At 45.2% G+C, this 24,143-nt stretch overlaps 1 protein-coding gene across 2 annotated transcripts in view; it reads left to right on the top strand.

Annotated features, from left to right (window-relative positions):
• Positions 1–24,143, top strand: part of LOC115144026 (serine-rich coiled-coil domain-containing protein 2-like) — a 93,929-nt gene that overhangs the window by 10,906 nt on the left and 58,880 nt on the right. For both annotated transcript variants that reach the window (XM_029684633.2, XM_029684637.2), the window contains exon 2: positions 22,600–24,120. In XM_029684633.2, the coding sequence (XP_029540493.1) occupies positions 22,641–24,120 (1,480 nt within the window). In that variant the 5' untranslated portion in view covers positions 22,600–22,640. The remainder of the gene's footprint in view (positions 1–22,599; positions 24,121–24,143) is intronic.

Below are 24,143 nucleotides of genomic sequence, written 5' to 3'. Positions count from 1 at the left end.
CCCCCAGTGCTCATTAACAAGATTAACAATTAGCCAGTGCTGATTCTGCTTTAAAATGCCCCACCAGAGTTGAGAGAGTGGACACGAGCCTGATGAACAACTGGACATCCACTGTATATCTTGCCCAGAATCGTTGAAGCTGGATTAGTACATGAGCTTAAATGCTCTCAGCTCTTCTCCAGCAGCTCTACTTGGAGAGCAGGTTAGGCTAATCCTCTTGAAAATAGCATTCAAATTTGTCCTCTGGTTTTGTTTGTGATTTGGTTAAAGAATGGAAGCATGAGGTCCTGGAGCAGGGAAAGAAGAACACAAAGGGCAGGCCTTCCCTCCCTGCCCCCTGGCCTGGCACTCTCCATTCTGTCTCTTCTCTCCTCCAGGCTCTTCCCTGTGGACCAGCCTAGCCTATCTGATATCCATAGATAATTAATGGCCCGGGCGTCTGTTCTTGCTGGGGTTTGGCAGTCTCTGTGTGCTGCCAACTCTGCATGGCCTCCTGTAGCTAGGGAGGGCTGTCTCTCTGAGAAACACAGCCTGGCATATTACCTACCCAGCTGTGATCAGAGGAAATGCATCTTAAAATAAATGCCCCCTCAGCAGTTTGGCCAGTGACTTGTTTGCTATTATTTTTTTAAGCTGCCATATGTAACTTTTTGGGCACCTTACCAAATTCACAGAAATGTGTTATAGGTCTGTCATTCTCATTGAAAGCAAATCTGTGAAGCGGTAGATCTGTTCTATGCAGTATTTCTATGCTCTCCTTAAGTTTCATCTTTTGAGGATTTTACTTTCAGTTTTGTACACCAGCTGAAAATACAATATTTTTGGTTATGGAAAATATATTTCTCAGCGGTTTAGATGATACAATGATTCTGTACTCTAGATTGTTTTGTCACAAACTGAAATTAGGCGAACTATTAGAATTTTTGCAACCAGGAAATGGCAGATTGACTTCTTCCACGTTTTGTAACCTTAGTCTTATTCTAAAATGGATTAAAAGCAAAAACGGGTTTTTAGAAATGTTTGCTAAAAAAATTATCACATTTACATAAGTTTTCAGACCCTTTACTCATTACCTTGTTGAAGAACCTTTGGCAGCGATTACAGTACAGCCTCAAGTCTTTTTGGGTATGACGCTACAAGCTTGGCACACCTGCGTTTGGGGAATTTCTCCCATTCTTCTCTGCAGATCCTCTCAAGCACTGCCAGGTTGGATGGGCTGCGTCGCTGCACAGATATTCTCAGGTCTCTCCAGAGATGTTGGATCTGGTTCAAGTCCGGGCTCTGGCTGGGCTACTCAAGGACATTCAGAGACCTGTCCTGAAGCCGCTCCTGCCTTGTCTTGGCTGTGTGCTTAGGGTCGTTGTCCTGTTGGAAGGTGAAACTTCACCCCAGTCTAAAGTCCTGAGCGCTCAGGAGCAGGTTATCAAGGATATCTCTGTACTTTGCACCGTTCATCTTTGTCTTATCCTGATTCCCGACTAGTCTCCCAGTCCCTGCAACTAAAAAACATCCCCACAGCATGATGCTGCTACCACCATGCTTCACAGTAGGGATGGTACCAGGTTTCCTCCAGATGTGACGCTTGACATTCAGGCCAAAGAGTTCAATCTTGGTTTCATCAGACCAGAGAGTCTTGTTTTTCATGGTTTGAGAGTCCTTTAGGTGTCTTTTGGCAAGCTCCAAGCGGAGTCATGTGCCTTTTACTCGGGAGTGGCTACCATAAAGGCCTAATTGGTGGAGAGCTGTAGAGATGGTTGTTCTTCTAGAAGGTTCTCAATCTTTTTGTAAATCTTTTGTATAAAACCTTTAGTTAACTCCCATCTCCACAGACGACTGTGGAGCTCTGTCAGAGAGGCCATCGGGTTTTCAATTCCATCGATTGCTCAGTTTGGCTGGGAGGCCACTGTGTTCTTGGGGACTTTCAATGCTGTATAATGTTTTTGGTACCCTTCCCCATATCTGTGCCTCAACACAATCCTGTCTCAGCTCTACGGACAATTCCTTCAACCTTGTGGCTTGGTTTTTGCTCTAACATACACTTTCAACTGTTAGACCTTATATAGACAAGTGTGTGCCTTTTTCAAATCATGTCCAATCAGTTGAACTTACAACAGGTGGAATCCAACCAAATTGGAGAAACATCTCAAGGATGATCAATGGAAACAGGATGAACCTGAGCTTCATTTTTAGTCACATAGCGAAGTGTCTGAATACTTAAGTAAATAAGGTATTTCTGTTTTTTTAATACATTTGCCCAACTTTCTAAAAACCTGGTTTTGTTTTGTCATTATGGGGAATTCTGTGTAGATTGAGGAAAAAAATAAATGTATCAATTTTAGAATAAGGCTGTAACGTAACAATGTGGAAAAAGTCAAGGAATCTGAATACTTTCCGAATGCACTGTAAGACATTTAGGGCAATGTCATCATCAATAGCCTGGGGCATGGGAAGAGTATGTATTGCCTTGTTTTTCACAACACTCACAGATCAGGGTCCATTCATGACTTTGTTGCACCTGTGTGTTTATCTGAGGTGTGAACCTCATAAGTTGAGTCACAATCTGATAAAATAGGAGGGATAATGGGAATGCTCACACGCATATTATGAGACACCTTGTTCTATCATTATTTAGTAGAGTCAGAGATGATGTCATCTTTTAAGCTGGTGTTTCTATGTTAAGGGTTCATGAACTTGTACCTGAGCTCTCTCAAACCCTTTTGACTGTGTCTTTTTAGTTGTTCTCTGTCTGTTGTCCCAGCTGGTGCTCTAGAGCCTTGTGTATTGTGTGAACACTGGATGAGTGCATTGTCATGCGTTTGTTTACGGCACGGGCAGTTGTACCGCTATTCAGTGAGGGCATGGGTTTTGTGGGTAGTGTCTACTAGTTAGTATGGTGCTGTGAAAGAGTACGGAAGATGGTGGAAGCTAAGTGTGAGTTGGGGCTGGGATGATGCTAGTAGTGATATTCCATGGTAACTCGTTGTCCTTGGCTTAACCCTGGTTGGGCCCTGGCAGGGTTTTTAATGGATCAAAAAGGGGCTTCGGTGCCGCTGAAATGCCCCGCCAACCACCTATCTTGGCCCTGTAGAGATGTTTTAGCATTTCAAAGCTACGTTCTTGCAGTTCCACACAGATTTAGTTTTGCAGTTTTAAAGCTTATTTCCTGCAATTATACACTTTGCCATGTAGCTGAGAGGACATGTTGCAGTTTAAATGCCATGGATAATGCTGTATTCTTTTTCTCAAACATAATAGCAAAATTAATAGTCCTAACCTAATTGTTTTTGAACTGTCAAGCTTTTATTTTGGTGATGGTTAGTTCTCAAAATATATTATAAGTTTTATAGGTCCATTATTTTGTCTTCATACTTTATATGTGGTTTTAATCGTTTAAGTTTACATTTAAAGCGTTCTTCTATTCGGAAAATTATAATATTTGCTTACACTGTTTGGACATAGACGACCAGAAAATCAATTACAACCCTGCCTGGCTTAACCCCCAATATTCGCTGCCTCTGTAATTCAGCGTATCGCCTTTCTCGTTTCACCCACATTATTGACACCTGTCTGAGGCACTGGAATGCATACAGTAGACCCAACTGAAATAAATCCCTTTCTCGAGACATTATTCATTGGTCTGTACATGTTAGTCATCTCCACAGAATGAAGTCATTGTCTATTTGTATACGTTGTGTCATTGTTTCACAGGCAGGCCGATCTAAATGAATCTCTCAACAAGAACACACGTTTTGAACACGAGTAGGCTACCACCTAACACATTCTTAGTTTGGCACACCATTCTCGGAAAAGGGCAGCGGCACATGTCTCGCAGCAAACGTTAGGCATATCGCTGTTGTGGAACTCTAGTGAGAGCCCTTGAGTGGCGGCTGAGAGAATGGCCTCCTTTGTCTGTGTCCAGTGAAGGGAAGTTCATGCGCTAGAGTGCCGAGCCGAGTGAACACAACCCCAACACGAGGGACTTTGTCCAGCTGTGCCTTTGCCTACAGAGAAGCTGTGGGTAGTAAAGGAATATGAGATCAATGGCTAAGCTATAGACTCCTACCGTTAAAGAAAAATAATAATACAAAATATATATCTATTTAATTGATTTATTTTGTATTATTATTTCAAAACATTTTTTAAAAAGATATTTGTAGTCCATTTTAGATGCTTAGTGTCCTGTTACTTGTGGTTCTGTTCCAATGGAAGCGATGAATGATCCCATTAGATTGGAATTAGTGGATGGCTGTTTGTGCATGTGACATGCGTGCATCTGTGTGTGTGTGTGTGGGTTCATGATGTGTAACAAGAAAGAGCATTCAGTCTGTCTGGATCGGGGCTCTCTGTACAGGTCCTAAGTGACAATTACAGTGGCTTGTGAAAGTATTCATCCCCCTTGGCATTTTTACTGGTGCTAAACTGTAGGCGATCAACAGTAGCCTGGTTACGTCTTCATTGTGCTGTGACTTCAGACTCAAAGAAACGTTTTCTTGGGACAATGACCATTTTCCTTCTCTCAGACACAATAAACAAACAATGTTATGCAACAAGGGCTTAGCTGTATCCCACTCCAGTTGTTGAATGTTTAATACGTGGTGTGCACAACTGGACTCTTCTTCTACTTAATGGCTTTGGTCAATTGGCCATGAGAAACTAGGAACAGCAGGCATCATGAGCAGGTCAATGTGTGGATCAATAACTTAATTTCTGTTTGCTGTGTTATGCTATTGATCAATAGATGAGGATGTAATTTCATTCTGTGCTTGTTATATTTACTGTTGACTATATTGATGCATTTTGCTTTGTCAACCTCAAAGGTAGAAGCATCATTCTGCCATCTAGAGCTGCTAGCTGTAGTATGTAGTATGGACTCCCCCCAGCCCTATTAGAGGTGAAAGATACACACCACTGACCTCAGAACCTGGCTCACTGGTCACTTGTCTGCCGGCTGGCCGGACACAGCCTGGGGTTCTTACCATCTGCTCCTCAGACCAGCCACACAACCATCTGTGCTTGCCTCAGCGGTGGCCTGGACTCAAGTTCCGTTTACTGTAAAAGGCCTTGCTTTCTTTCATTGTTTAGCCGTACGGTCAACATCATCAATAATCAAATGGCTTGGAAAAGGCCGTCTTTACACCATGACCGTACCATATCAATTCAAAGATCAAGTCGAGCATCAATTTATAGACCATATTGTCGTCATTAACCCCATCCTTTCAAAAAAAATGGTTATACAAATTGTATACGGTACAATTCCTCCTAAGGGAGGGGACTTCTGTTACATTTACGTCACTGCCGTGAATTAGAGCATGATGAATTCTCTTCCTCAAAGGATGTAGGGTGGTGACGGAGAGGGGTATACAGAACGCTGAGAAGGACTTGCCTACGCTGTGTTTTTAATCGTCTAACCAACGTATACAGATTCATATCGGTGTCTGCTTGGATGGACACGACGTGCACGCAGGCCTAGGCTACGTCTGTCGACCCCTAATACATCAGTGCAGGGCCATCGGTAGCCTGGCTTTACATCCTTACAATCCACTGCTTATGATCCTGTCAGCCCGACTAGTCGGATACCTCTCCCTGGGCGGGGCCCAGCCCGACAGACGAGCTCCATCATCAAATATTAAAGCACCTGTTTTCCTCCACCTCATGCTGGGAGCCCATTCTCCCAGACAGTCTGGCCAACTGGGGAGTGTGACTGGGACAAGACATCCATCATTCATAACCTTTTTTAAAGTCGAACCAACATCTCTGAACTGAGGTGGTCAGTCAGACTTGTTTTCCCATGGTTTGCCACACAGTCACGTTTCTATTTCTGAAGGAAAAAGGACAGGCGAGGTAATGCTTCTCTAACTCGACAAACCAGTGTTCACGTTTGTAATCGACAAGACGACAGTCTTGACAATTCAGAGGGGAAAGATTCACATTATAGCCTCATTTCCACTGAAACCAGACTAATGAGCTGATGCAGCAAGTGGAACCCTATCCGTGTTTCCTGCTCTTATTGAATGACGGATAAAAGTCACAGCTTCAGCAGTAGTCGCACTGAAGTCTGAAGCCATATGGAGTTCTAGTGGGACAACGGTACACCTAGCGGGCCTGTGTGGATCCGTGTTACGTCATCCAGGACGTAGAGCTTCTAAGGCCCCTTTTTGTTTACTGAGAGTGGTTAGAGCAAGTCTTTCCTGACGTCGTTATCAGGCTCTTCCTCGTCTGGATAGCAGCTGGGTGTCTTATCATTCTCATATGACGATCTTCCTCTGTTAGACCTAGCTCTGTCTGTGGCTTGAGCCTTTTTAGTTGGTGATTTTCATACCTGTGCTGTTTGTAACTACCCTGGTAGGTTGACTGACAACCTGAACCAGGTTGCAGGCACTGGTTACAGTTTGAAGTTTTTTCTTGAGTGGGCAGCTTGATTAAAGCCAGTCAATATTTTAAATCACCCAGAAAATATACCTCTCTGATAGCACATTCATTATCAAGCATTTCACACGTTATCCAGATACTTACTGTTAGCACTTGGTGGTCTATAGCAGCTTCCATTTGTATTCCATTGAGCCCATTTCAGCGGTTACCGGGTGTGTTTGACAGGTCATTACAAACATTTCCGCGGCTGTAACGTTCATAGAAAAACCGTCACGCACAAGCAAGAGTATGGAAGAGTCACAGGAGTAAAATTAAAGCGAAAATTAAAGGTGCGATTTATGTGACAAGTGGATTTTGCATCCTTCAAACTAAGTGGGCAGGGCATGCACGATGCGTGTGTGCGCGCGCTCAAGGCAGGGGTTAGTTGCTGGGTATTTTAGCTTGCCCGATTAAAAAAAAAGAATATATATATATATAACTTTATATTAACGAGGCAAGTCAATCGAGAACAAATTCTTATTTACAATGACGGCCTAACCCACCCTATGGGACTCCCAATCACGGCCGGTTGTGATACAGCCAAGAATCGAGCCAGGGTCTGTAGTGACGCCTCAATCACTGAGATTGGAGTTCCTTAGACCGATGCTCCACTCGGGAGCCCTGATCATCAGAGGCACTTCACAATCCCACATTGTCACACAGTCCCAGAAAGAAAGGTTCCCTAAAATAACCTGGCATTCACGTTAGACACAATGACTCTGTTACAATGCAGAGGATGATGAAGAGGTCTTTTTGATCTATTTATTGAACAAAGACCTGGGTTAAGCCCCAGATGGCATCCTGTTCCCTGTTTTCTGCACTCCTTTTTGACCAGGGCCCATCCTCTGTACTGTTGCGTCGAGTCATTGTGGCCATCGTGGTTTGTGGTTTAAGGGAGTGGTGTTTGTGTGTGTGTTCTCCCGTCCTCCTCAGTTACAGACTAGAAGGGTGCTGCTGAAGTGAACCCGGTGACACTTTTTACATTTAAAAAAATAATTTAAAAACTCTGCTTGTGCTCCCTGGGTGACCTTCTCCCTCTGGACTAGAGGGCCCTTTGCCCTGGGGGTGAGAGCCACTTATAGATAGATCTTAGCCTAATAGTCATGCACAAGCTAAGGATAAGACTTCTGTGATGGATTGCTTATTGCGGCCAGACAGTGTAGTGGCCAGACAGTGTAGTAACATATATAGTTCTGTTGCCAATAATTAGGCTCATTTAGGTAGATTTCTGTTTTGTGGCTTTAGTGCATTTTTGTAAATGTCTAGTAGACAGGATGTTTAATCACAGCCACTCAATACATTGGGTTTTTCGTGAGCGAACCACATCCGCTGATATGTTGATTGAACTCTGAAAGTGATGCGCAAAGTAAAAGAAAATGTCTTAACAATTCTAACCTTGAACCCTGAAGTAAAAGGATCTGGTTTTAAAAAGAGAACTCGTTTCACGTCTCTGGTTGACTGTGGTGTGTGTATGTGTGTACAGAACGCTGTTGAGTCAGACAGTCTGGAAAAGCATGCTTTTAAATGCTCTCTGAAAAGCAGACACTTGGGCATGTAAAAAGGCATTGGTCGATAAAATCATGACTCCAGCCAGGCTGCGTGTCTGCTGCTGCTGCCCTCAACCTGACAATGTGACCAGTGGGAGTCATAGGGCTGAAGGGAGCCAACTGTTCTGTGCCCATGCGGTGCTTATCTATCCATCTTTAAACTTTTCAAGACTATTTCTATCCGATATCTAGGCCTAGCTCCCATCAGAATATTGTCTACCTCCTGATAGGGACAGATGAATAGTCTTAGTTGGCTTCATTTCCCTGTGGTTTGGCCTGCAGGTAGCCTACACCTTGCTCTCTTAAGACATTTACATATTACATTTAAGTCATTTAGCAGACGCTCTTATCCAGAGCGACTTACAAATTGGTGCGTTCACCTTAAGACATCCAGTGGAACAGCCACTTTACAATAGTGCATCTAAATCTTTTAAGGGGGTGAGAAGGATTACTTTATCCTATCCTAGGTATTCCTGAAAGAGGTGGGGTTTCAGGTGTCTCCGGAAGGTGGTGATTGACTCCGCTGTCCTGGCGTCGTGAGGGAGTTTGTTCCACCATTGGGGGGCCAGAGCAGCGAACAGTTTTGACTGGGCTGCGCGGGAACTGTACTTCCTCAGTGGTAGGGAGGCGAGCAGGCCAGAGGTGGATGAACGCAGTGCCCTTGTTTGGGTGTAGGGCCTGATCAGAGCCTGGAGGTACTGAGGTGCCGTTCCCCTCACAGCTCCGTAGGCAAGCACCATGGTCTTGTAGCGGATGCGAGCTTCAACTGGAAGCCAGTGGAGAGAGCGGAGGAGCGGGGTGACGTGAGAGAACTTGGGAAGGTTGAACACCAGACGGGCTGCGGCGTTCTGGATGAGTTGTAGGGGTTTAATGGCACAGGCAGGGAGCCCAGCCAACAGCGAGTTGCAGTAATCCAGACGGGAGATGACAAGTGCCTGGATTAGGACCTGCGCTGCTTCCTGTGTGAGGCAGGGTCGTACTCTGCGGATGTTGTAGAGCATGAACCTACAAGAACGGGCCACCGCCTTGATGTTAGTTGAGAACGACAGGGTGTTGTCCAGGATCACGCCAAGGTTCTTAGCGCTCTGGGAGGAGGACACAATGGAGTTGTCAACCGTGATGGCGAGATCATGGAATGGGCAGTCCTTCCCCGGGAGGAAGAGCAGCTCCGTCTTGCCGAGGTTCAGCTTGAGGTGGTGATCCGTCATCCACACTGATATGTCTGCCAGACATGCAGAGATGCGATTCGCCACCTGGTCATCAGAAGGGGGAAAGGAGAAGATTAATTGTGTGTCGTCTGCATAGCAATGATAGGAGAGACCATGTGAGGTTATGACAGAGCCAAGTGACTTGGTGTATAGCGAGAATAGGAGAGGGCCTAGAACAGAGCCCTGGGGACGCCAGTGGTGAGAGCGCGTGGTGAGGAGACAGATTCTCGCCACGCCACCTGGTAGGAGCGACCTGTCAGGTAGGACGCAATCAAGCGTGGGCCGCGCCGGAGATGCCCAACTCGGAGAGGGTGGAGAGGAGGATCTGATGGTTCACAGTATCGAAGGCAGCCGATAGGTCTAGAAGGATGAGAGCAGAGGAGAGAGAGTTAGCTTTAGCAGTGCGGAGGGCCTCCGTGATACAGAGAAGAGCAGTCTCAGTTGAATGACTAGTCTTGAAACCTGACTGATTTGGATCAAGAAGGTCATTCTGAGAGAGATAGCGGGAGAGCTGGCCAAGGACGGCACGTTCGAGAGTTTTGGAGAGAAAAGAAAGAAGGGATACTGGTCTGTAGTTGTTGACATCGGAGGGATCGAGTGTAGGTTTTTTCAGAAGGGGTGCAACTCTCGCTCTCTTGAAGACAGAAGGGACGTAGCCAGCGGTCAGGGATGAGTTGATGAGCGAGGTGAGGTAAGGGAGAAGGTCTCCGGAAATGGTCTGGAGAAGAGAGGAGGGAATAGGGTCAAGCGGGCAGGTTGTTGGGCGGCCGGCCGTCACAAGACGCGAGATTTCATCTGGAGAGAGAGGGGAGAAAGAGGTCAGAGCACAGGGTAGGGCAGTGTGAGGACATGATGATAAGATGACAAGACATGATGGCTTGACTGTCTCTGAAATGGGAGTGAACTCGAGGGCAAGCGTTGGTGGGCATCCACACCATTCCCAATTCAGTAGGCTCTTTGTGGTGAAACAATAGTTCAGGTATAAAAACATAAGACGCCAGGCTGCCTCAAAAAGTGCAAATCTATAGGCCGAGAGACTGTAGGCCTGCATTTGTCCTCCCCCGTCCATTAATCCATGTATGGATTCATCCACCACATGATTCTTGTTGCCGTACCACTGGAAGTCATCACTTGGGGGGGTTCATTGGCTAAGCAGGGTTCCAAGGAATATATGAGCATAAAGCATCACATCTTCCTGTGTTGCTGAAAGCTTTAATGTGCCCCACAGTTGTAATAGATCTCACGCTGCTCAATAGTACCTCTGCCCAACTGCCTTGACTTCTCAAGGGCTTTCTGTGTGGCATTCTGGCCCATTCTATGCTGTGTGTGTGTGCTGGTGAAGCCGTTTCTCCTGCTGTACTGTGTGTGTGCTGTTTTAATATATATATATTTTTTAAGGCGATCTGTCACAGAGATGTTGACATTGTCGTTCTGCCCCTGAACAGGCAGTTAACCCACTGTTCCTAGGCCGTCATGGAAAATAAGAATTTGTTCTTAACTGACTTGCCTAGTAAAATAAAAAAAAAATAAAAAAAAAATTGATTGCTGTGAAAGAGTGATGTCCCCTGGAATTTCTGTTAATGAGGCTTTGGCTGTCCTGCCTGTGACCTGGTTTAGTCTGACCTACCGTTGAAGTGGTGGGGTATCGTACATTGGGCCTTCAATTTAACCTAAGCGGGGAGAAGGAGTGGGAGAGAAGTGGGTCAGTGTGTGCCGGTAGAGTTGGCCTCATTGGTCACAAGCCAGGTTGGGGTCGGTCGCAAACTAACGCTACTGGCTGAACGCCTGCAGCCTTGTCATATGAGAGAAGTAAATACTGTAACCGTAATCATAGAATCACTATTTATAATATTTCTAACAGCCAAGGTGATGGAAGGAGACCTCTAAGCTCCACATTTACTTATATTGGAAGCAGTGGAACAGTGAAGCCTGGACCTGTGAAAGTATAATAGATGGCTGCAAAAGATCTCACTGCTCATGCAGTCCCGTGCTTGTGTGCTGCCTGCAACCCGGAGGTCACTGCAACCCGGAGGTCACTGCAACCCGGAGGTCACTGCAACCCGGAGGTCACTGCAACCCGGAGGTCACTGCAACCTAAAAGTTGTTCCCCAAATTAGACAAAGTCAAGCTGGTGGTGTATTTTAATATAGGCCATCTCAATAAACAACATTCTTCAAATGTGAAAAAGGGGCCCCTGAGGGGACAAAGGTTGGGAACCCCTGAGGTGGAGAGTGTTGATTGCAGCCAGGTGCCCAGTGTAGAGTATGGAGGCTTAAGCTCATTGGCTCCCTGTGCAAACCCATTCATCTGCAAGCAATCCCTGTCCTTGGCCAACCTTGCAACACAGCAACTTTCCCCTGCAGTATGTAGCATAGCTTACTTAGTTTACTGCCACAAACACACACACATTTCCTCTGTCTGTCTCTGTCATTCACCCCTGCCCACTGCCAGTACTCTTGATGAGAAGGGGCTGATGGCTTTGAGCCAGTGCTAGCCTACACTGATTGCTGAGTGGCCCCCTAATGGATTTCCCCAGTCAGTGAGCACATCTCCTCTGCCGTGTTATATATAGGTCGTAGTGCCTCAGCAGCACTAGTAGCTAATCAAATGTGCAATATAGTTACTACTTGTGCATATTATGAAGGACCTCACAAATGCAACTGAAAATTGATTGTGTGGGTCTTGTGTAGGAAGCAGTGATGGGGAGATGTTTTGATATCAGTGGTGCAAGTTCTCGTTACTGAATCCCTGTCGCCTGTCTTTGTAAACAGAGCTCATTGCAGAGTCATTGCTATGGAAACCAAGGTAAACGATGCACAGAGACAGTGAGTTTCTCACTGCTGTGGTATATCGCAATAAGACTCGGGGCGGCTGCACATAGGCCTATGGGTGTTTTGGAGAACCACCTTCTGAGGGGCCCGATGACCTAATCTTCATTTTCTTTTGAATCGATACTTTGTGCTTCGAACCCCTTGGGAATGATTTGCCGTCATACGGCGTCTGGCACGTCCATGGCCACGTTGTCATCTCGTGGTTTTAGGGGGGAGGACTGCATGCCCCTCTTGCCCCTGGCACATGTAACTTTTTAAAATAATAAAGGCCCCTGTTTGGTGGTACCCCTGTGAACACATGCCAGCCCCTACCCACCTGCCTATCATCCTCCATGCCCACTGGGCATCATCCACATGGTGGTAGTTGTCATCGGCAGGTAAGCCTATTATCAGTCTCCCGTAGACATAGGGAATATGGTGCTATTTGGGACGCATACACTATGTAGTGCACTACTTTTGACCAGAGCCGATAGGGAAGAGGGTGCCATTTGGGATGTGACCGTAGACCTTACTCCTCTCCTCTGTCTTCACTGTATGTCTCCCCACAGCTTCAGGCTGCGCTCAACTTGTCCTCAGAGTAGCAAATCCTGTTCAACGACATCATCACTGAACTTTAATGCATGTTAGTACATTGAATCTGTTTCGGTGGTTTTTTTTATGCTGCAACTTTGGCATTGCATGCGAGGGTGACAGAACAATTTAGCCTAAAGGTTAAGGTAGATACACTTGGGAACTAGGCTCCTGTTGGCTCAGTGGCATTGGGTGAGTAGCATTGTGATAATTAGGGGTGTGCTATCTGGTATGCATGTGTATGTGGAGACGTGGTTGTGCTCCGACAAGCCCTGACTCTGTTCCTGCCCATCCCAAGTCTGCTCACAGCCTAGTCTTTTGAACAGCAGGGCACTTTAATGGGCACGTTTTAGATGGTACAGGAATGACTGCTTTCCCAGAACAGATGTTATAAATCATTTAGAGCTTACTGTGTCTCTGTTTCTCGTTAGGTTGAATAGAATATTCACAGAAAGTAGCCGACTGTTATTTTATTGCATTTGATAGTCTTTTAACTGTCAAAGTAACTGTGTAGTGAAACTCACTTTAAAAAAAGTTAATATACTGTTAACTCATACCCAAATAATGTTGTTGACTCGTCCTATACATCTATTTGTTGCCAAAGCATAAATTATTGAAAAAACACTCCCCTCAAACTTGTATCTCAAACAGACCATTTAAAAAATGCTTGCTTTTTCCAGCGGTCTACTCGCATGAATATTTGTAATGACCCTTTTATAATGGCGCTTTAGGGGATGGCTGCCGTTTTTTACGGGCTCCTAACCAATTGTGCTATTTTGTGTGTTTTATTGTTTGTTGCTTCTTTTGTAGATAATATTTCTGCCGCTCTCTCTTATGACCGAAAGGAGCTTCTGGATATCAGAACGGCAATTACTGACCGCAAACTAAGATTTCTTTCTTTAATGAATCGGACGCGAAGGGTTTATTGCTTTTCCCGGACCTGGCCCAAATCCCCGTCATTCACATGAAGAGGAGACTCCAATACAGGGGGCGCAGATCTGGGTTCCTTGTGCGAATTTGTTGGTGAGTGGGTAACCCGCCTCTACCATCCGTCCTATTGGCCAACGTGCAATCATTGGAGAATAAACTGGATGACCTCCGTTCGGGACTATCCTACCAATGGGACATGAACTGTAATGTCTTATGTTTCACGAGTCGTGGCTGAAAGCTGACACGGATAATCTACAGTCAATCTACAGTTTTCTGTGCATCGGCAAGACAGAACAGCAACGTCTGGTAAGACGAAGGGTGGCGGTCTGTGCCTATTTGTTAATAACAGCTGGTGCGCGATCTCTAATATTAAGGAAGTCTCAAGGTTTTGCTCGCCTGAGGTAGAGTACGTCACGATAAGCTGTTTGAATGAATGATTACGAGCCTGCTGCTGCTCAGTCAGACTGCTCTATCAAATCAGACTTAATTATAACATAACACACAGAAATACGAGCCTTTGGTCATTAATATGGTTGAATCCGGAAACTATAATTTCGGAAAAAAAACGTTTATCATTTCAGTGAAATACGGATCTGTTCGGTATTTTATCTAACGGGAGGCATACCTAAGTCTAAATATTCTTGTTACATTGCACACCCTTCAATGTTATGTCATAATTACGTAAAATTCTGGCAAATTAGTTCGCAATGAGCCAGGCAGTTGCATATACTGAGAAATGACACAATTTCACCTGGTTAACTTCTTGGATATAGGGGGCGCTATTTTAATTTTTTGATGAAAAACGTTCCCGTTTTAAACAAGATATTTTGTCACGAAAAGATGCTCAACTATGCATATAATTGACAGCTTTGGAAAGAAAACACTCTGACGTTTCCAAAACTGCAAAGATATTGTCTGTGAGTGCCACAGAACTGATGTTACAGGCGAAACCCAGATAAAAATCCAATCAGGAAGTGCCGCATTTTTTTAAACCGCCTCATGCCAATGACTCCTTATATGGCTGTGAATGGGCCACGAATGAGCTTAGGCTTTCTGTCGCTTCCCCAATGTGTCGACAGCATTGTGACGTATTTGTAGGCATATCATTGGAAGATTGACCATAAGAGACTACATCTACCAGGTGGTCGCTTGGTGTCCTCCGTTGCAATTATTGCGTAATCTCCAGCTGCAGTATTTTTCCGTTCGCTTCTGATGAGAAACCAAAAGTCAAGACTGATATATTATCGAATAAATATGTGAAAAACACCTTGAGGATTGATTCTAAACAACATTTGCCATGTTTCTGTCGATATTATGGAGCTAATTTGGAAAAAAAGTTTGGTGTTGTAGTGACTGCATTTTCCGGTCTTTTTCTTAGCCAAACGTGATGAACAAAACGGAGCTATTTCGCCAACACAAATAATATTTTTGGAAAAAATGAACATTTGCTATCTAACTGAGAGTCTCGTCATTGAAATCATCTGAAGTTCTTCAAAGGTAAATGATTTTATTTGAATGCTTTTCTTGTTTTTGTGAAAATGTTGCCTGCTGAATGCTAGGCTTAATGCTATGCTAGGCTATCAATACTCTTACACAAATGCTTGTGTAGCTTTGGTTGAAAAGCATATTTTCATGACGAAACTCTGTTAGATAGCAAATGTAATTTTTTTTCCAAAAAGATGATTTGTGTAGGAGAAATAGCTCCGTTTTATTGAGTACCACCACATCATTCACCAGCATCACCAATAATAATAATAATCAATGATGATGTCCCCACAGTGATGGTACATAAACTCAGCAAAAAAAGAGACCTCCTCTCACTGTCTACTGCGTTTATTTTCAGCAAACTTAACGTGTAAATATTTGTATGAACATAAGATTCAACAACTAAGACATAAACTGAACAAGTTCCACAGATGTGACTAAAATAAATGGAAAAATGTGTCCCTGAACAAAGGGGGGGGGGTCAAAATCAAAAGTAACAGTCAGGCCACCAGCTGCAATAAGTACTGCAGTGCATCTCCTCCTCATGGACTGCACCAGATTTGCCAGTTCTTGCTGTGAGATGTTACCCCACTTTTCCACCAAGGCACCTGCAAGTTCCCAGACATTTCTGGGGGGAATGGCCCTAGCCCTCACCCTCCGATCCAACAGGTCCCAGACGTGCTCAATGGGAGTAAGATCCGGGCTCTTCGCTGGCCATGGCAGAACACTGACATTCCGGTCTTGCAGGAAATCATGCACAGAACGCGCAGTATGGCTGGTGACATTGTCATGCTGGAGGGATGAGCCTGCAGGAAGGGTACCACAATGAGGGAGGAGGATGTCTTCCCTGTAACGCTCAGCGTGGCGATTGCCTGCAATGACAACAAGCTCTGTCCGATTATGCTGTGACACACCGCCCGAGACCATGACGGACCCTCCATCTCCAAATCGGTCAAGCTCCAGAGTACAGGCTTCGGTGTAACGCTCATTCCTTTGACTATAAACGCAAATCCGACCGTCACACCTGGTGAGACAAATCTGCGACTCATCAGTGAAGAGCACCTTTTGCCAGTCCTGTCTGGTCCAGCGACGGTGGGTTTGTGCCCGTAGGCGATGTTGTTGCCGGTGATGTCTGGTGAGGACCTGCCTTACAACAGGCTTACAAGCCCTCAGTCCAGCCTCTCTCAGCCTATTGCACACAGTCTGAGCACTGATGGCGGGATTGTGCTTTCCTGGTGTAACTCGGGCAGTTGTTGCCATCCTGTACCTGTCCCGCAGGTGTGATGTTCGGATGTACCAATCCTGTGCAGGTGTTATACGTGGTCTGCCACTGCGAAGACGATCAGATGTCCGTCCTGTCTCCCTGTAGTGCTGTCTTAGGCTTCTCGTAGTACGGACATTGCAATATATTGCCCTGGCCACATCCACAGTCCTCATGCGTCCTTGCCTAAGGCACGTTCACGCAGATGAGCAGGGACCCTGGGCATCTTTCTTTTGGTGAGTCAGTAGAAAGGCCTCTTTAGTGTCCTAAGTTTTCATAACTGTGACCTTAATTGCCTACCTTTTGTAAGCTGTTAATGTCTTAACCACTGTTCCACAGGTGCATGTTCATTAATTGTTTATGGTTCATTGAACAAGCATGGGAAACAGTGTTTAAACCCTTTACAATTTAGATCTGTGAAGATATTTGGATTTTTACAAATTATCTTTGAAAGACAGGGTCCTGAAAAAGGGACAGAGCTAAAGGCTAGAGCTGCCGGCTTTCAAGGAGTGGGACACTAATCCGGACGCTTAACCTCTAGCATCGAGCAATCCCGTATCCGGGAGCGTAATTATAGCATCAAGCTCATTACCATAACGCAACGTTAACTATTCATGAAAATCGCAAATGAAATGAAAGAAATATATTCACTCAGAAGCTTAGCCTTTTGTTAACAACACTGTCATCTCAGATGTTCAAAATATGCTTTTCAACCATAGCTACACAAGCATTTGTGTAAGAGTATTGATAGCTAGCATAGCATTAAGCCTAGCATTCAGCAGGCAACATTTTCACAAAAACAAGAAAAGCATTCAAATAAAATAATTTACCTTTGAAGAACTTCGGATGTTTTCAATGAGGAGACTCTCAGTTAGATAGCAGATGTTCAGTTTTTCCAAAAAGATTACTTGTGTAGGAGAAATCGCTCCGTTCTGTTCATCACGTTTGGCTACGAAAAAAATCTGAAAATGCAGTCTACAACGCCGAACTTTTTACCAAATTAACTCCATAATATCGACAGAAACATGGCAAACGTTGTTTAGAATCAATCCTCAAGGTATTTTTCACATATCTATTCGATGATAAATCATTCGTGGCAGCTGTGTTTCTCCTCGAAGCAAACTAAAAATACACGCAGCTGGAGATTACGCAATAATTGGAACGGAGGACACCAAGCTGCCACCTGGTAGATGTAGTCTCTTAAGGTCAATCTTCCAATGATTTGCCTACAAATACGTCACAATGCTGTCGACACCTTGGGGAAACGACAAAGTCTAAGCTCATTCGTGACCCATACACAGCCATATAAGGAGACATTGGAACACAGCGCATTCAAAATCTGGGGCACTTCCTGTATGAAATTTCATCTTGGTTTCGCCTGTAGCATTAGTTCTGTGGCACTCAGACAATATCTTTGCAGTTTTGGAAACGTCAGAGTGTTTTCTTTCCAAAGCTGTCAATTATATGCATAGTCGAGCATCTTTTCGTGACAAAATATCTTGTTTTAAACGGGAACGTTTTTGTTATCCATAAATTAAAAGAGCGCCCCCCTATATCCAAGAAGTTAAGAAATCTCGCTATGCCCTCTGACAAACCATCAAACAGGCAACGCAACAATACAGGACTAAGATCGAATCCTACTACACCAGCTCCGATGCTTGTCGAATGTAACAGGGCTTGCAAACTATTACGCATTACAAAGTTAAGCCCAGCCGCGGGCTGCCCAGTCACCAGCCTACCAAATTACTTCTTTGCGGTTTTTGAGGCAAGCAACACTGAAGCATGCATGAGAGCACCAGCTGTTCTGGAAGACTGTGTGATCATGCTCTCCAACGCTGATGTGAGTAAGACATTCACAAGGCAGCAGGGCCAGACTGATTACCAGGACGTATACTCCGAGCATGCGCTGACCAACTGGCAAGTGTCTTCACTGACATTTTCAACCTCTCCCTGATCCAGTCTGTAATGTCTACGTGTTTCAAGCAGACCGCCATAGTCCAAGGTAACCTGCATAAATGTCTACCGACCCATAGCACTCATGTCTGGTAGACATGACGTGCTTTGAAAGGCTGGTCATGGCTCACATCAACATCATCTCATAAACCTTAGACCCACTCCAATTTGCGTACATTCCCAACCGATCTGCAGATCACGCAGTCTCTATTGCACTCAACACTGTCCTTTCCCACCTGTACAAAAGGAACACTTACATGAGAATGCTTTTCATTGACTACAGCTCAGCATTCCACACCATAGTGCCCATGAAGCTCATCACTAAGCTAAGGACCCTGGGACTAAACACCTCCTTCTGCAACTGGATCCTGGACTTCCTAAAGGGCCGCCACCAGGTGCTAAGGGTAGGCAACAACACATCTGCCACGCTGATCCTCAAAACAGGGGCCCCTCGGTGCGTGCTTAGTCCCCTCCCGTACTCCCTGTTCACCCATGACTGCATGGCCAAGCATGACTCCAACACCATCATTAAGTTGGTCGACGAGTGTTAGGCCTTATCACCGACAATGATGAGACGGCCCATAGGGAGGAGGTCAGCGACTTGGCTGACCGGCAATTAACTTAAACATGTTTAGCATCTCCATGCTCCACTCATACATGCAGCATTACAAGCCTCTGAAGTGTGCCTTTTTGGAACATCTACATTTAAAAAAAGTTGAGTAAAGAAATTGAATGTACACAATCACAATAAATGCATTATTTATTTTTGTCAAGAAAAAAATATATATTTCAGAGTAGGCCAAGTAGTATTTTGTTCTCTGGCTATGCGCCATGCCTTAGGCTGTATGTTTTTTGTTCATTTAGCAGACAAGATATGCTTATAAATACATGCCTTTTATAGTAAGAAGAATATAATTAAAATGAACTGAAATAAAATAGTTAAGATATTTTTCCTATTCCAGAGCGAGAGTGCGCACGTGGCTATGTTGAGCGTAAAAGTGATCATTTTAAACAGGTTCTATATGCTAGATTTGGAGTTATTTGACAACTTTTATTTGTGAATGATACAAACCTTAGAATGCCTTAGATATAAAAAGATATATGGGCTGCATGATGCGACTATTGGCTATTAGCATGTAAATCTTGGTGGGGCAAGAAAATAAAAAATGTATGCATGCCAGCAAAGCCACTACACAACACTAAACAATACATTAATTGCTCTATAACGGTGACAAACTGTGCCCAGAAACGGTTAGGGACAACATAAAGCTGTCCCAACAGCAGAGTCCCAACACCTTACCACTGCTACAGTTCATTCAGCCTCATTTACTGCCTTTAAAAAAACACACAAAAAACAACATGGCTGACTTGCATAAACAAATGTAGTTTCTACTGACAATTTGAGATGTACAAACTATGGCATAAGGGAACGACGAGCGGCTAAGAGACAATCGTTGAAATGTACAGCGACAGAATTCAGAGCATGGTGTTACTGTTCTCCCTGAACACCAAGTCAGAACCGTAGGTTAAATAACAGGGTCATATAAGCAGACAATGAAAGCTCTTACAATATTTGATTACATTTCTCTAAAACAGGCTATAGGCTACATGTGCACGTGCACCACCAATCAGAACACTAGATGAAAGAGGGGAAAAGGGACCAAATTATTAGCGTGAGGCACATGGGCTACTAACAGGTTACTACCCAACATACACTTAGTATTACTTTCTTGGCTACAATATACATATCTCTCTGGCATATTACATAAGTTATGCAGCAGCATACAAGACATTTACGGACTTACCTTGTTGTGCTCACTTCCTTCCAAACCACTCATTGTTGAATTTGCGATTTCAAACTTGTGTAAATGTTTTTGGCCTGGAAATCTGTAATTTCTCTGTTGTTTATCTTCGTATTGCAATGTTTGAAAAGGATTTGCCAGTAGATTGTTCAACTTGATTCATAATGATGACTGCTTGCTAAGATTTAGGAAAGTATGATGTTGACATGATCAGTCCAATCAAAGCTACTGTACACACAATGTGATTTGACGTCATTTTATCTGTGGCCAATGACCTTGAGCCTTGGATGGGCACTTCTAATATATCTCTGTCAATAACCGAAGGGCTCGAATTCTCGAGGTCTCCCCTTAGACTTCGCGGTGATGTAGTTTCTCCATGAGTGATAGGACACTGAGCCAATCACGCAACGCTGCACTGAGCTGGGCTAAAACACCTGCATTTTGGAGCTGCCTTACTTAAGGAAACAAAAAGAGACCATGTTTGTATGTGGTTTTAACTTAATGATATATAATATTTTTTTTTACATTGTTTGCAAACTGATATGTGAAACGTATTAATGCCAAAATAACATGCAAAACAGGCAAGCCCCCCAAAAAAAGACTGGGCTATTGATGTTATTAGAAAGTTGGGAAAAGAAAGATTGAGCTCGGTTCCTTGCCTCAGGCTTGCACACGCTGTTCTCTCAAGTGATCATATTTTCACCCATTGACTGTTCCCAATCGAATGTAATCTTTACTAATATGTACAATTTAGTTTCGATTTAGATTGGCCCATTTATCAAGTAGGACCAGGCCCAAATCCCCATCAAGACAAAAAAAGACATGTCATCTGTTAACACTGGAATAGTGAATGGAGGCCACTTTCCTGCGGGTACGTTTTTCTCATGTTGGGTAGGCTTTGCCAATTTATTTTGTTATGCCACAGATGATATTTTGCCCAAACTGTGTATGCCATGGGCTCTCCAAACCTGTTCCTTTAGCTACCCAGTGCTTCACTTGGGAAACCAAGTGAAATCTGTTCTGGAACATCGATAGTAACATGTTTTCACAACGCTACATATTTCATCAAACATGTTGACAGCCCCTCTCTCTGCGAGAAAGGAATGAAAGAGAGTGGCGGAGATGGAAACACAGTGAGAGTTGCTGTAGCTAAAAGTAATGTCAGTCTATTAATTATGGGAAAAAAGCCCTATTACTAGACTATTCAAAATCGAAAACAAATTCGGCAATTGTATGTTAAATCTGATTTTGTTTAATTTGGGCTAGACAAATTATGTACCAAAGATCTTAAATCAGTATTTTTTTTTCTTCCATGTGTAAATACTGTTGGCTATGTTACAACGGCACAATCATTATTTTAATAATTCGTTTTTTCGGGCTCATGTATAGGCCTATGCTTATGCGTGAGCTCTAATATGCATATGAGTGTTTTGAATGAATCATCCACTTAGAAATCGCTGTCCATTTCGTTGTTAGCCCACAACCATGTTTTCCACTCTTTCAACCTATTGTTGAACTTCTTTCTTCAAATTGATCAATCGCAGTGTGGTGAGTTTTCCATTGTATTTGCATGAATGCATTGATGTCAGAGTGGCTAGAGGGACAATAGAACCCTGCGTACCAGAGTGTGTTAAAGGAGATTACCATGACTCGACAGTCATGTAGATTTTTACTGCGTTCATGACTGCCAGGCTGGTGGTAATATGGTCTCCTAAACAGCCCCAGTAGTGCATACGGCCCAGTACATCACTGGGGCAAAGCTTCCTGCCATCCAGGACTTCTATACCAGGCGGTGTCAGAATGGCCCTAAAGATTGTCAGAAGAGTTCAGCCACCCAAGTCATAGACTGTTCTCTCTGCTACCGGACAGCAAGCTGCAAGTAGGTCCGAAAGGCTTCTACCTCAAGGCCATAAGACTGCTGAACAATGAATCAGATGGCCACCCGGACTACTTACATTGACCCCCTTTTTTACGATGCTGCTACGCGCTGTTTATTATCTATGCATAGTCATTTTGCTTCTACCTACATGTACATTTGACCTTAATCACCTCGACTACCTCGCACGTTGACTCTGTACTGGAACCCCCTGTATATGGCCTCGTTACTTTTTTTACTTTAAAAAGTAAAAAATGTAACTTTATTTAGCGTTTTCTTACTCTGCATTGTCGGTTAAGGGCTTGTAAGTAAGCATTTCACTGTAAGGTCTACACCAGTTGTATTCGGCGCATGTGACAAATAACATTTGATTTATACGCCAACACCATTCTGTTGGGTACACCCACATCTTTCCAACACAAAAGCATATTTTTGACATACAACAAACAATTTGGAAGGAAAACTATTTCACTCATATTGTAATGAATTATAGGTCATATTTCATAGCAATCTGGAAACACTGGACAGTTACTTTCACGTCTACCTCTGTAAATGTCCATTTGTGTTTAGAAATAACATGTTTTGGGGGTGTTTTAATCTTATCACGACATGTTCTCACCGCTTTGGTTCTCTCTTCCCCTTTCTCATTCTTTTTCCTCTTGTTCTCGCTTCTCACTCCCATTTCTCTCTCTCTCTCTGTCCTCCTCCTGTCCGCCGTCTCTCTACAGCTCAAGCCAGCCCAGCACACCCATGGTCCAGCAGGCAGCTGATGGAAGATCCGGTTCCCAACGTGCCCACCATGGTCTCCAGGCTGCCCAAGTTTGGCTCGCGCCCCGCGGCTGTGGCTGCCACCGCCCCACTGACCAATGGGACCCGCCACCAACCCGTCTCCAGCACCACGGGCAAAGGGTTACCCACTGCCACCACCAGGCAGAACGGGACAATGCGGATGCCCCCCCCCTCCTCTCTGAAGGGGAAAGGAGGAGAGGCTGTGGAGAGGGGGGTGGACTCGGGGGAGGAGGGTGGAACTGGAGCTGGGCATCACCTCCGACAACCGCAGCCCTCACCAGCGGCGGTACGGGAGATTAAGAAGCCATCCGCCATGCCTGCCACGGCTAAGGTACGGGGGTGTGCTTCTGTGGTATCCTCCAACAGCCCTAGAACTATACCCTCCAAAACTGGGCCTCACGGGGCCATCCCCAAACAGGCTTTGTCTGGACAGAGTCTCTGCAACGGAAAAGCGGGCCTCGGCGTCCAGACCGGTGGTGATGGACGGTTTGGGTCTGGGAATGGCTCCCTCAGGCGGGGCCAGAGCTGTGGTTCGCCCCACAGCAACCTGACCAGCAGCCTGTCACACTCCCAGTCCAGCGACAGCCTGGAGACCGCCTCGGAGGAGAACATGGTGCGCTCCCGGAGCCTCACCCACGTCAAGAGGATCCCCTCCCCCACCCAGCCGCCCATCATCCGCTCCTACTCCTTCAACAGGGCCTCGGAGCTGGCCAAGGAGCTGCCCAGGCCTCTAGCCAAGTCCCGACTGGTCAAGACATCTCCCCTAACCAGACCGACACCTGTGCTGAGTAGTGCGGGGAGAGGGAACGGCCTACACCTCAGTAAGGGTGGACATGGACTAGCAGCAGGCAGGGCTGTGGTGGGAACAGCTAGCTGCATCTTGCCCCCCACCACACTGAGGAATTCCTTACTCCCCAGTTCAGCCTCCTGCAACACCAGGCCCTCGGCCCTCAGATACAGGTTCACACGGCCCTCACTTATCAAGCAGCCCCGCCCCATCTTGGCCACCTCCACCGAGAAGGTCCAGGGCAACACAGAGGAAAGCGAGGGGAGGAAGAACTCGGTGGAGACGCCCCCTGTCACCCCAGACCCATCCAGCAACACTGACAGCCCAGGGAGCACCCCAGAGTGCGTAACGGAAGGCCTGCAAGAGGAGCCTGCGGCCCCCAGCGGGGTGCGTCCCCTGGGGGAAGGCCTGGAGGACATGTCCCTCTCCTCCACCTCCTCCCTGGAGCGCAACGATACCAGCGAGGAGTACATGGACGACTTTGACAACCTGGGGAACGGAGGAGACGGGATTCTGCAGCTCCCTGCCCGTGATGGAGGGCTCGACCAATCACACTCTGTCTTGGCAGATGATGACAACGCCGACCTCATCCACCGTCACGGTGGCACCTCCATGGCGGGCCTTAACAGCTTCCTGTCTGACAGTGTAGACTGGGCCGGAATGGGACTCACTGGTAAGATTTCACATTAATCCAAA

This window comes from Oncorhynchus nerka, linkage group LG16, assembly GCF_034236695.1.
Source record: "Oncorhynchus nerka isolate Pitt River linkage group LG16, Oner_Uvic_2.0, whole genome shotgun sequence".
Classification (NCBI taxonomy): Eukaryota; Metazoa; Chordata; class Actinopteri; order Salmoniformes; family Salmonidae; genus Oncorhynchus; species Oncorhynchus nerka.
Note: the sequence above shows the minus strand (reverse complement) of the source record. Positions and strands in the feature narration are given on the sequence as shown.